Source organism: Crocodylus siamensis, chromosome 5, assembly GCF_052110815.1.
Source record: "Crocodylus siamensis isolate JL-2025a chromosome 5, ASM5211081v1, whole genome shotgun sequence".
Classification (NCBI taxonomy): Eukaryota; Metazoa; Chordata; order Crocodylia; family Crocodylidae; genus Crocodylus; species Crocodylus siamensis.
This window is the reverse complement of record NC_143399.1, coordinates 201,219,781-201,234,321: the sequence shown is the minus strand read 5'-3', so window position 1 is coordinate 201,234,321 and position 14,541 is coordinate 201,219,781. Positions and strand designations below refer to the sequence as shown.

The 14,541-nt window shown below is 44.0% G+C and overlaps 1 protein-coding gene across 1 annotated transcript in view; it reads right to left on the bottom strand.

Moving 5' to 3' along the window:
• LOC149865138 (vasoactive intestinal polypeptide receptor-like) overlaps nt 1-14,541 on the bottom strand; it is a 178,003-nt gene that overhangs the window by 74,755 nt on the left and 88,707 nt on the right. The window contains exon 3 of the mRNA XM_090047844.1: nt 11,927-12,034. Coding sequence (XP_089903970.1) covers nt 11,927-12,034 — 108 coding nt within the window. The remainder of the gene's footprint in view (nt 1-11,926; nt 12,035-14,541) is intronic.

Below are 14,541 nucleotides of genomic sequence, written 5' to 3'. Positions count from 1 at the left end.
CACTGGTGTAAATTGGAGGTAAGACCTGACTTCACGAGAGGCATGCCAAGTTTGCGGGTTGGTAAGAAAGAGCAGAGTTGAGATACAGGGTGACATTTTCAACAGTGCCGACCTGACTTAAGACGCTTTGGAAAGTTTTACCTATGCACTTTGTGTTTGTGGCTGACGAGAGCTTGCTTTGGTGGACCGGACATGCCGGACAAAGAGGAGTTCAGTCTACTTTATGGTCCAATTCCCTATTCTCTGTCACCCATTCCCATCTTTTTTGTTTTTCCATTTAGTTTAGCAGCTCAGTCATGCCTTACTTTTGCTGGCCTATGCCTGAGGCCTCTAAGTTACAGATGATTCCCACAATCCTTTGCATCATCTCTGGCAATACTTCGAAGAAGGCACATCTGATGCAGAACACTCTAAAGTGCATATACACATCATAAGCATCATAAGTGTTACTTTACACAGTCACATCATTCAGAGCATATCATTGCCAAAAAACCTAGTGACAGAGATGTATTAACGAGAGTGCCACGCACAATCACAGGAAGTGATTCTTCCATTCTGTTCAGCACTGGGGGCCTCACTTGGATTACTGTGTTCAGTTTTGGGCACCGCCACATTTCAAGAAAGAGGTGGATAAATTGGAACGAGTCTAAGGGAAAGCAACCAAAATGATGAGAGTTCTAGAAATGATGACATACATTGCAAGTTTGGAAGAGTTGTGAATATTTAGTCTGAAGAAGTGGCAAGTCTGGAAGAGTTGTGATTATTTAGTCTGAAGAAGAAAAGAAGGGGTGGGGAGGAGGGCATTGATAATTGTTGTTAGAAAGAGACTGGTGATCAACTGTTCGCCACAGGACAGAAGACAAGAGGTAATGGGGTGAAACTACAACAAGGAAGATTTCGAGTGGATATTAGGAAGAAGTTTCTGGATGTTAGGGCGGATAAGTACTGGAGCAGATAACCTAGAGAAGACACAAAATCTTTATCCTTAGAAGTTTTTAAGTGCAGGTAAGAATAATTTGACTGGGGTGGTTTAGACCAGGTGTATCTGCCTTTGGACTAGATGCGTCCTTCTGAGGTCCTTACCAGACCCGTATTTCTGTCGCTCTGTGATTCTCTTTTCATTTTGAATGTGGTCAGGTGGGAGAGAGACAGACAGGAGCAGAAGTAGGGTAGGGTAGGGTAGTAGTATGTGGAATAAGCCAGGGATGGTGGAGCAAAAGGACAGGAATAGCATGGGGACACCTGGCCAGGAGCCAAGGAAAGCAACAGGAGGAGGAAACAGGAAGTAATAAGAGGAAGTACAGGATATGGGAGGATGAACAGGAATAGGTCAAGGAGAAGGGCAGGAGTAGGGGGTATTCATAGAGGGAGGAGATGGAGATGCACTGGATGGGTCAAGGGCAGAAGGGTCTTTAATCACTTAAGGCATCTGGAACCAAACCCAGGATCCTGGAATCACAGCATTCCTCTGTCATCTAGCAAATAACTGTGAAACTCATTTGGGAAATGTGAGCGTATGTGTGTGCACAATGTAGTGGTTGAGCCACCATGAAGATAACAACTTTCTATTGCTGTCGTTTACTCCTGAAACTCAGGTGGTAGAAGCCTGGGCTGGGTCTCAGTTGACCAAAAGCTTGGAGGCAAAAGAGTTTCTCCATGGAACAGCTGCAACTGAAAATGAAGTCATATAATAGGAAGTGTTGAGCAACATTAAACTATATCCAGTGCATGTAGAGCCACTTTTCAATTTTAAATCTCACAAATTTGGGGGTATAGGTCACATTTTTTGTATGCTTAAAGTTGGGAGTACTGTTAAGAAATATTAATTAAGGCTCACAACTTTCCTGTGAAGTAGGTGAATGCAATTTTGCTTCTTTCATAAATGGGGAAACTGAGGCACTGAAAAGATGAAAGTCTACCTTTTGGAGGTGCTGAGTCCCTGCAGCTCCTATTGAGTTTATTAGATACTCTGAATGCTCATGCTTGCAAAAGTCAGGCCTCAAGTAACTTGCAGAACATGGCCTGATGGCAACGTCAGAAACAGAAAAGATGCATTCACATGGGGCCAGATTTTATTCCACTTATTAGGAACATAAGTAGATTAAGGTGCCTAAGTGCAGTTCTGTTTCATCCTGTGCTTGAAAAATAGTTATTGGAAAAAGTGGGTGGGTTCTCTCCCCTCCCTTGCTGCTTTTTTGTGACTCAGTCTTAAGGGTAAGGCGATGGTGTGTTACAAAAACAGAAGCATTAATGGATCTTCAGGGACTTGAACAGAATGAAACAGAATTGCACTTAGGTCCATTTGGAGACCTACTAGCTGGAACACAATCTGACCTGTCCAGACTATAAAAGTGCAGCAATGTAACTGAAGAGAATGGAATGTCTGTGGAAGGGCCTTGTTACACGGTAACTGTAGGCAACTTCTGGAGATCTTAACCCCTGGACTGGCTGTATGTTAACACCTTTTAAGTGGCTTAAAGCAGTCCATGTTTGGCTTAATGTTACCCCACACCAGGTAACAATATCACCGATCTGGTTAATTTGCTCCTGTTTTATCCACTTGCTGTCATTCTCTGTAGTTTTTCTGCCCAAGTTGAAGTCCTCCAGTATCCCAGGAAGCAGTGCGCCCACTGTGCTTCCCGTCACCACTTGCTCTGACTGGTTCTGCTTCCGCCAGGAGCAGAGCCAGCCGGGGCTGAGCAGGAGAGGCTCCCCTGTGTGGACCCAGCTAGTTCTGCTCCCAGTGGGGAGCAAAGTCCATCTGAGCAGTGTTGTTCCCTCCCCAACCTGGATCCAGAAAGAGCAGAGCTGGTCAGAGCGGTGGCCAGAGGTACCATGGCTTCCAGGAGCTGGGGCTGCAGCACCTTCTCTCCCCTGAGGAAGCAGGGAGCTTGTCCTTCCCCTAGCTCCTTGTCCTGTCCCTGCTCATCAGGTCTCTATTGGAAAGTCACACCTGTGCAGGTGAGGGGCAATCAGAGCAGGCTTTTCCCCTTAGTGTGTAACTGTTCCACTAAGCTGAACTGCACTAAGCCGATTAACATTTGTTCAGCTTATAGCATAAAGTCTAACAAGGCCCTAATTAGACCAGCAAAATCTCTTAATGCAGTGCATTTCAGTTAAGCAACAGTCACTTACACTGGTTTAACTTGATTGGTTACAAGCAGTGGTTAATTAGAAATGAGGGCAAAAAATGGTTTAAATGCGTCTGAACTAGGCTTCCACTACTTCATTGTGTTCCACTTAAGGCATAGAGACATGCTGGAGGGAAGGGATCAGGGATTTACTGTACATCAGCTGTTCCATTCTGCCCACTGTAGTATACCCTCATGCTGGGTGGTAGATGAAAGCTACACTCCACAGCTTGGCTCTCAATAAAAGAGGGGTAAGTTACTATGTTTCAACTTTCATATATCCCAGGGTAAGAGCATATAAGAAAATAGCTACCACAGAGCAACTTATGTAGAAAAAGTCCTGCCCAATGGTGACTAGTTGTTGCATTATTCTAGTACAGGTGAGACCTTAGCCCTATATAATTGGCTAACAGATCGTACACTGTCTGTAGCAAAGAAAAAAAATAACTCACTGTTGCCATCAATCACTGTGGAAAAATACAAAGCGACTTTCTTAAATCCAGTAAAACAAAACAAAACATCAAGAATGAAAACTAAATGTACAGAAGTACCCAATACATTGCTGCACATACATATTCATTTCAGAAGTGATGTGAGGTGTGGCTACTTATTTTTACAGCTGGTATCTAATGCCCATAGGCCTCCAGTTATAGAACTTTTTTTTTTTTTTTTTTTTTAAAAAGGAACACACTTGTTTGGATTACTGAAGAAAAAAGCCAGGATAATCACCATGGAAATCAATGTAAGAAATCATTCATGGCAATAAAAGCTGGCTAGATCACAGAGTGAAGGTGAGAAGGCAAACACAGTTGTTGTAGATTATGCCAGCTAGGGTTTCACACAAGTGCCAGCTAGGGTTTCACACAAGTGACAGAAGCATTGCCTAGTCACAGGCAAAGAATACACCTCTTGGAGTGAGCATGCCTCAGTAAATCGGTGTTTGGGGGCTCTAGTGTAGAACAAGAAGCACTGGCCTAAAGCAAAGGAAAAGCATGGACTATATACAATGGAATAAAAATTATTTACAATGGGCACATCTACATGTGCATTAACATGCTTTAGTTAATGTGCATTAAGTATAGCACCTCCACTGTGAGGTACTAGGAAAATGCACATTAGCCTGTCTTAATGTGCATTAACTAAATAGCACGGAACACTTTTACACGTTCTCCAGGGGTAGGGGCAGCACCTTAATTAGAGTGGCTCTGAGAGCTTCTCTAATTAAAGTGCTGCCGTGTCTTGTGTATCAGTGTCCCCGTGCTTAAAAATGGTGGCGGAGGTGCTTGAACCAAAGCTCATTTGACAAGCTTTAGATCATATGCCCCCATCACCATTTTTAAGCTTGGGGACATTGTTACACCAGCTGCAGGAGGATGCTGGAGTGTGGCAATTGCCATGCTCCAGAAGACTCAGTTAATTGAGTCTGCTCCAATGTGTTGGAATTCCAGTAAGTTAGAATAGCCTCCGTGCTCACGTATAGGCGCCCACAGTTTTTAAGTGATGCTTAATGTGCATTAGCTTATTTTAATGCACATTAACGAAACAGCATGGCTTTTTTAGTGACACTTTAATGCACACTGAAATAGGCTAATGTGCATTAAGGTGCACATGTAAACGTGCCCAGTGAATTAAAAGAGGGAGGTCAGGATAGCCAGCGGAGGTTTTGCTGTAACCTGTAACCCAGAACCATTACAAAAAACATGTTAATGTCCTGATGAGGGTCACTGAAAAGACAGAGGCTTGTGTAAAATATGCCTGCTCTCTGAGCTTTCAGTCATGTCCTTGGTGGCATGGAGATGGTCATCTAGATATGATGCTGCAACCATCCTAGCATCCTGTCAACACTGAGTCTTATCTGCACGTTGAAGTCTACATGCTATTATCATCCTTTCCTGATGCGACTACATGCTAGAAATATGGTTAAGAATACTCTGAGCTTCATGACCTTGATCTTTAGCTGCACTGGCTTCATTTGTTCAGTGGTGGTGATAGTTTAGCAAGATGCAGCTGTTGTAAACAAGAAAGGGAGTATTAAGAGATGCAAGTGAGAGTTGAGAACTCTAGTATAGCTGAGTGGGAATTTTCTGGTGAAAGGATCTTCCGTTGGATCGCACAACTTTATGTAAATGCAGTGATCAGTTTTGACAGAAAAAACTGCTTGGGTTCAGAATGGAATTTCTGGTCAAAGCAAAAGAGATGAAGAGTCCCATTGCTAAATAACTTGTGCTTCTGTTAGAGCACTCGTCTGTGACATGAGAGACCCAGGTATAAGCGCTAGGACTGTGCGAAAATTTGCCGGCTGTTTCGTTTCAATGCTGTTTCAACTTGTTTCGAGCTTGAAACAGTGAAATTGAAATGAAACAGAGGGCTTTGAAACAGCCTCAAAACAAAATGAGGCCAGCTGAAATGTTTCAAAACTTTCAAAATGTTTCGAGTTTTGAAGCAGCAGCCAGGTGGTGGGAGCAGGGTAGAGTCAAGGCTGTGCTCCGAGTGGCTCTGGAGCCCCATGTGGCTCAGCAGCATGGGAAGTGCATCCCTGGCTCTCCCCGCCTCCTGCTCCAATTGGCACCACCAGCCCCATGGAGCTCAGCATGATGGTGGGCGCTGGAAAGAACCGGGGCTGTGCTCTGGACTTGGTTCCCAGCTGCTTGCAGCCCTGTGGAACTGAGCCTGGTGGGGGGAGCGGAGCACAGTGCCAGGGCAGCGCTCCATCTCCCTCCACTGGCTCAGCTCCCAGCGCTGGTCCCAGGCAGCAGTGGCAGCCTCTTGCCCGCACCCCCGGGATGGCTGTGGGGCTCTGCCAGACTCCTCCCCAGGGTGTGGGTCCTGATCTGCCTGGGATCACAGGAGGCTGCTCCTCTTCCAGTACATGCTTCCCCATTATAGCCAACTGGTGAAATGTCAAAACAGCATTGAAACAGCAAAACTGTTTTGATGAAACGAAATGGAACAGTGCTTTCGAAAATAAACTAAACTTGAAATGAAACACTGTGCCGTCAAAACAGAAGTCAAGGTAAAAACAGTGCTGTTTCGCACAGTCCTAATAAGCACCTGCTCTATGGGCTTGTCTACACGTGGCCTTTAAAAAAAGGATTACCCTAAAATCACCATTTTTAAGGTGCATTAAGGGTTTGTGTCCATGTGTATGCTCTTAATGTACCTTAAAAATGTCCATTTTAGGCTAATCCTGCCTAAATCTGATACCTGCTTAAAGCAAGTACCAAATGTATGCTGGCATAGCTAAGTCACATTAGCCCACATGTAGATGTTTAATGAGTATTACACGGTGTACATCAATGGACATACACTGTGTTAATCTGCACTAGCATGGCTACATGTGCACCAAAATGACTTAGCTATGCCAGCCTAAATTTAATGTGCCTTAACATGCACTAGCACATCTACATGTAGACACGCACTTAAATTGTCTTAATGTGCCTTAAACAAAGGAGTGTTCAGTTTAGGCACACAACTGCGTGTGTAGACATGCCCCATGTGATTTGGATGAATCTCATCCAGACACTTTGAAAACTGGACTATTAGCTATGCTCCCTATCCTCCTATTGAACCTGCTCCACTGTATATCAATAATTCATATTCCGTGGAGCAGGGACTTGAATTCAGTTCTTCCTTATACCAGGGCTAAGCCCCAACCTAGTCAGTTAGGCCTGATCTATGCCACAAAGCACTGCCAAACTCAGGTCTGCAGACTAAATTGTGTTTCCACACAAATATCTCCTGGGGCAGGTGGACTCCTTTATTCTACCAACAGAGCAGCAACTGAAGACTTCTAACACCACAGGGAAGGCATCAGAAAACTCTATGTGGAAGTACCCATGCTTTCTCCTAGCTGCTGTAGCCCCTAGATGGATGCGCGGTGTGCTGTGGTGGCACAGCAGCTCTAGCAGAGCTGTGCAGAGCCGCCAGAACATGTGTGGGTGAGGTCACAGCTTGGCAGCTTCCTATCGCGATGGGTGTCTGCCAACAGAAGGCTTGTAAGTCCTTAGTCTCCCCCTCTTTCTGTTCTCTGCCTCAGGGAATACGTGCACATTTATATGAAGTAGAGCAGCTCCAGGAGCAGAGGAACCTTTTCCGACATTGTGGAAGCTTTCATGTGCTGCCTCAGCTCACCCAGTTCCAAAGGAACAGAAACAGTGCCGCAGAGATGGCACAGTCACATGCTTTGGAGTTTCTGCTGGCGAATACTCCAGGCAACAAAACCAGCTCAAATGACTGGGGAATAGAAGTGAGACATTTAAGGAAGGATCAAGCTAACTGATGCGACTGGCCACAAGAAGTGGGTGGGAAGGTAGTAAGATCTGGTATATCAAAGCTATCAACATGGAGTTTCCCAAAACATTGTGGGAAACGTCGTGTTTCAGTGTCTCATGAGAGATCAGCCCATTATATTGTGCAATGATATCACAATGGCTCACCAAAGTGTCTTTGCATCCTACTGGGCGTATCTACATATGCAATTAATGCACCAGAATTTTCTATGCCAAAAAAAAAAAAACAGGCTTATTAAACTGCACCCCCACACACATCTGAACATTTGCCCGTCAGGAGCTAATTTGCTCTCAACCAGAAAAGTTCAGTCCAGGGCATTTCCTACCCTGCTCTGGCCCCCTGAGGCAGCCAGGGGAAGCTCCAAGCTGCCCTGGGTGCCAGACCTGGGCTGGCAGGGGACATAGGGGCTGGTCCCAATGTCTGCAGGTCAGGGACAGTCATCCTGGCTGCAGGGCAGCTGCCTCCCAGCCACGTGGAGATTGGGACCTGACCTCTACATGGCTGGGAGGCAGCTGCCTGGCTGCCCGGACGGCTCTCCTTGCCCCATGGAGACTGGGACAGGTCCAGATCCCCATGTTGCTGGCAGGCAGCATCCCACCGAGCTGGGACAGTTCTTCCTCTGTGGCCCCCTGCTGCTCAGGCTGACCAGGAACAATTTGGTACTAGAAAACAGTGCATTAAATGAATCTACTGTGCAGTAACTGTTGCACATGCATAGACTGTGACTAGTTTATTGAGCAGCAAGCCTCTCATGTAGATGCAGCCCTAATGAAATTGTTCCTGGACCTCCCACCTCCTGGAGGAAGTACTACTAAATGTGATATGAAACTCATTAAGAAATTGGTGTTTTTTTGGTTGGACCTCCTAGAAACTCTTGTTTTTTGATGGCTCGCCACGTATACTAAGGAGCATTGTGGGTTATCTGTATAATGAAGAGTGCTACCACAAATAGCTTTGGTTAACAGAATGTTTTCTATTAGTCAGTCAAAAAAATATTGTACTAATTCCACTAATGCTAAAAAAAATGTCTTCCTAGGCAGTTCTAATCCCTAAAACTGCTTGGTTCCAGTATTAGGCATTGTATAACAGGAAGGCCAAAGGAAAAGGCTAATCAAGAGTGAGAGAAAGGATGTCAATTATTCATGTAGGTAAGAGGAAAACCAGGGATTGCACTTATTGTAGCCAGCAGAGAGAGGGATATGACTTTGCTTTCCCTATCTTCTAAAATATCTTGGAGACCTGAGAGAGATGAACCCTTGGATCTAATGCTGATTTACAAGACTTGGAGATGGAAGGACAACACCACACAACTTAAGAGAAGTTGAACAGAAATTGAGTACCTCAAGTTCACAGGGAGTGGAGTGAATTTAGAACCCCGTTAGAAGCCACTAAGATAGCCGAGAAACAGATATACCAGGGAGCAACCTAACAAAAATGAATCAGATAGTTATATAGCTCAAACATAGTCTTTGGCCGTTTTTTAACCTGGAATGTTTCTGTGTCCCCTGACTTTTTGAATGGGATTCTGCATGTCAAGATGACATCCACAGTTGACTAGTTTATTTCTTTTTAAGGACTCCATTAAATACTTTAGGTTTAATATTCTTAGGATGCTGATTTATATTATAATAAAGGACTGATCATGTCCTATCACAGATGCTGCATAAATAATTTAATAATTTCAGTGACTTATGCAGTAGGCATTTAACAAAAGCTAAACTACTCTGGTATAATGATAATGAGTAATGATCTTTCATAAAGAAACTTGCCAAGTGGTACCTTTGTCCTTCCCTGTTAAACGTTATTGATGAATGGCATGAAATAATGACACGTCTGATTTTATGAATGGTGTAAAACCTTAATATAGGATGAGATCAAGACTATGCAAAGCATTTTATGGTTTCTAAATGCCATGGGATTAAGTCTACCTTTCATTTACCCCAAACCAAGATGTGAGCCATATGAACAAGATACTTTTGTTTCTATTAAGAAACAAATGTACTGGCCTTTTGCTTATCATATTTTCACTCTCTACCCTAGGGGTGTGTGAAACAGGACATATTTGATTCAGATTTGGATTCGGAATCGGATTTGGAATTGGGGATAGTGATTTGATTAACTGATTTGGTACCAGAAGTACTTCTGGTCCACTTCTGGGTCTGCCAGGGAACATGCAGGGGCCTCCCCTGCCCCCCACCCCAGCTTGGCAAACATCCACAGGTGGGCCTTGGGTGCTCCCCCCAGACCGAGGAGGCACCAGTCACTGAGCTGGGGGGACACAAGGGGGCTCCCAAGAGGATCCAGAAGTGCTTCTGGTCCACTTCCAGGTCTGCTGCTTAGCGTGCCAGGGACCTCACCAACATTCAGCAGTATTGTCAGTGACTCAGTTTTTGTTTCCATGCAATGGGACTAATCTAGTCCCTAATAAAGCTCCAGGCCCTCCCTCTTCCCTTAGGCAGAGATTTTCCTAGCTGAAACTCTTCCTTACTCCGGGCTCCAAGATCAAACAAGACAGCAATGATTCTTCCTCAGCTGTGTCCATCCTCATCACCTCTTTCTTGCTTCATGCATATCAGGATTGGCAGATCCCCAGCTAACCACAGTCAATTAACCTATTCTTGCCCGATTTTATATACCTACAGTATTGGGGTTTTGGCTGCTTGTTAAAAGCTACAGGCCAACTGCCTAGGTGCTTAACTAGGGCTTTGATGGGTACTATACCATAATACAGGGTCCCAGTGGACAACTTTTGACATAACTTCTCCAGTCACTAGGTGACCGGCAACTAACAGTTCTTCCTGGATTCGGATCACCCCACTCCATAAAACAATCTTACTATAGGCTTACTGGCTATCCAGGTTTTATTAGTTGAGCCTCCTCCAAGGCCCAGTGACACTAGATACAGCAGAAGCTGGACACATTCTCTTGGTTTTACTCTGGTTGAATGCTCTAAGTAGGAAACTTTCTTGGTTGGAAACTTCCTTGGAAATTCTGCAGTTTCCATGATGTGGGTCCTTTCATCTCAGCTTTACTAATTCTCTTGAGGATCTTTAGGAAAAATAATTGTGTGTTGTGCTCGTGAGAAGGGTTTGGAGAATCAGTTGGAGGCAGTTTTTCTACATAATTGTGTCGGTGCATTGCACTCCTGACCAGCAAGACATCGTGTTATTACAGCTGTTGGCTCTTCCTGTCAGGAACTGATGTGTGCTGATCTATGATAAAGTATGGGGAAGTTTCTCAGATGTGGGCAAAAATCTACATGAGTATGAAGGTTTTTGGGGTTTTTTTTTTGTCATTATGGCATTGAACCAGGACTCAGGAGATTGGTATCTACTTCTTGGGTTCTGCTACCACTTCCTGGACCTTGGGAAACCACATAGGTAGTCTATGCTTCAGCTCCCTTTCTCTAAAGGGAGATACTGTTCCCTTTCTTGCACCCTTAATTTGTCTGGTGCATTCAAGCTGTGATTTCTCAATTGTTTGGACTGTTGTCTACTACGTGCATGTGCAAACTCCAACACAAGGTAGTTACCATTTCAGTTGAGGCCTGGAGGGGTTACCATAACCAAGAATAGTGAGTTAGGAGGAGACCAGACATCTCATTATTACTTCGTCCATGAACCAAGGTTTAAACGTAGACCAGTGAGTTCATTCATTTAATCTTTTAGCTTTTCCTGAATGTTGTTCACTGGGTTAGTTTCTCAGCTGGTGACCAAATTTGTCATCTCCTAAGAAAGATTTTATTACATTGAGTAGTTGTCTGGTTATCTTATACGTCAGACAATTAATGACAGGCTCAGACTATATGTTTTATGATGAAGATCTTATTAAACATGTTGAATTGATTTTCTTTGCATAATTGCAATGTTATTGCGTTAAATGGAACTCTGTCTGAGGCCACTATAGATTAGCTTTTCCTAGTGGAAGGAAGATTTCATACAGCACTAGTTTCAGACCTTAGGCTTGTCTTGCCTGTGGTGGTGGCGGCGTGATCCATTAAAGCCATTCCCAAGCATGTCCCACTCCTGTTCTGCCCATCCACACCTACAGGCATGCTCAATACCAAGAATATCTAGACCACTTTGGAGGTGTCCCTTTACAGATGCTCTCAAGCCCTCAGTCTCTGGCATACTTAGGAGTGACCATTGGGGATGAATCTGGGCTGGCCTCACCAACCTACACCCAAGTGCCTGTGGGTGCAGGTGGGAGGGTGTGTATGGAAACAACTCTGCCAGGATGCACTAATGCCACGGTAGAGACAATCCCTTGGAAACCTGAGTTCAAATTCCTATTCCACAACAGACTTCTTGTATGACCTTAGGTAAATCATTTAATCTTTTAGAGCATCCCTTGAATGATTGCTCTTCACAGACCAGGATGCATGTCTGCTCAGGGAAATCAGGGACAGAAGGCACAATCTGGCCCACCGATTGCTGGTTATTCCACGTCAATTTTCAACCTCTGGAAGGAAGGCTGAGGGCATAACATCTCTTTGCTCAACTCACCCAAAGAAGCTGAGAATAACATGAAATACGGTGGACAAGGAATCACCACCACTTCTCCCACTGCCGCTGAAGGCCAGCACGTGATATTGTCCCACATCCTTGTGCAACCTGGAGAAAGAGAAAAGATGGCCATGGGATACATCTCCAGGGACCCAATGCCCCCTCCCATGCCACCTCATTGAATCATGCACCCGCTTGTTTTTCTCCTCCTGATCCCCTACATCTCCCTCTTCTGGCTGCTCACAAGGCCCAGCTTCAACAGGATATTATATATATATGTATGACAAATACTCAGAATAAGGAACGCAATGGGGATGAGGAGAGAGAGAAGACTAAAAGATTACTTTCTTTTAACCCGAGGCTTCTAGTAACCTCAGTCACGGTGGCTACAGGACTGGAAAGGGAGAAAAGCCTGGTTCTGTGCAAGAATGAGACAGCTGTGCCTTAGTGCATTTGATAAGTGAGAAAAGGGAGGAGTGCTCAGATTAAACCTCTCTCTTTCATCCCGAAATCCCTTGCAAATGAGAGCATCTGAACTGAACATACCTAGGTAGGCAGAGGTGACAACCACCTCCGTTTCTTGCTAACTTTGCTGGTTTTTTATGCCACTGTCATGGGCACACATGGACATTTATAGTTGCAGTGCAGTGGATTTGCTGGGAGGAAAGAGCAAGCCAGCAACATCTACACATTCAAAAACAAAACCTCACCTCCTGAAGCAGATGTTTACCTCCCAAAAGGGAAAAGAACCAGATGCTCCACGAAACCTACTGATTTTTTTTGTGGAAAGCACTCGTGTGGTGAAAAGAACCAGTATACAACCCCAAGAGTGGGAGAGACAGACAGAACTGGTGGATTTTTTTTTTTAGTCAAACTATTTTCCATTAAAAAAAATGCAGTTTTGTCAAAATCAAAACATTTCACAGGTTTGTTTCATCAACATTTTTGGCAGGGAAAGAGCCAAAGCATTTCCACAATGTTGCAATGTTTTGTTTTGTGTTCATCATTTCATTGCCGCTTTTGGACTACGTTAAGCTACTCATTTTATATAACTGCGTATTGAAATGGAAGCAAAAGACTATCTTTTGGTGATCCTGGCTCAATGTTTTCCAGAATTCTTGTTCCTGAGAAATTTCAACATTTTGGCTTGCAAGGCTCCTTAGGTAAATCTGATATCTTTGATTAGACCAATTCAAATAGTTGAACAAATTCTTAGCAAGCTTTAGGGCACAAATGCCCTTCGTCAGGCTGAGGAAGTGTCCTCATATGGCCTGTGCTACAACCTACGCCCTGGAAACATTCTGGCTTTTTGTTCCGATCTGAAATAGTTGTTTTTTCCCCACTTCAGACTGTATGATTTTCCTTGGAAATGGCTATTCTGGTTCCTGAGGCAGGGTGTGGGTGATGTTGTAGCTGTGATGGTCTAGGAAACATGTAGAAATCAAGAATATTTTTTTTTGGGGGGGGTGGGGAGTGATGTCTTTTGGAGAGATGTTAGATCAACTTTTAAGCACAGAAGAGTACGTTGCACTCAATGACTGGTCTAAAATCTTTCCCAACCATGCAGTTTAACCAATACCAGAGATCACTCCCAAAAATATCCTTGCCTCTCATATACTTCAGCTCCTGATTGACTTACTAGGTCAATATAAAGGAGAGGAAGCTGGGAGTCGTATATGATTCCCCAAGCTCAAAGAAAGGACTGTTGGTTGAGACCAGCATCCCGATGGAAGAAATGGACTATGAAAAAGAAAGATTTTAATAAAACGTTTTCCTAGTTACAATGCAAGGAACTGTGACAACAACTGTCTGGATATGTGTCTGGGGTAACTATATACTGCAGGGGAATTTCTCCTTTAAGTTAACTTGTTAAAGGAGAAGTTAACAATCAATTGTGCTACTTAACAGTGCACTATCCCAACCAATCTGTAACTACTGCAGCACCATTGTTATTTCAGATCAATAAAGAAAAAGAAAAACACTTAGCCTAGAAAATTAATCTAGGCGGTTTTCAAAAAAAAGTTACATTCAAAGCTTGTGCTTCATTTCTACAGGGGTAAATGGAAATTTTCAAATGAAGTTTTGAAGTGGGTTTATTGAAGCTTGAAAGGAAAATAACGTAGGCCTCTCTTTATAGTGCAAGCTTCTCTTTCTGTTGCATTAAAATTCAGTTTCCAACTTCTAACATCAGATGCAAAGCTCAGTTCTCACAGGTGGGGCTCATATTTATCTCCCACCAAGTGCCCAGGAGATCTGAATATGTTAAGAGCATTGCCCAAGGAACAAATGGATGACTGCACCACAAGCCCTTTCAGCATCTATATCTAGCAGTGCCTCTACATCGATCTACCCAGGAATTTAGGATGCAGTCGCTACCTTATGACAGACTGTCTGAAACTCTAGGTGCAGGTGGGAGGCAACAGGAGCGTGAGATATGAATGCATTAGAAGTTCTGCGAAGTTCCTGACTTCTTCACACAGTCCAGGGCTCTACTGTAGAGGTGTCCGACTGCTCTCTCACACTTCCCACCACCTCTCCCTACTGAGAGCATATTTCCTTCATTGTGGTAATTCAGATTGAAAACTCCTAGGCCTTGCTTAGTACCTCTCTTCAGG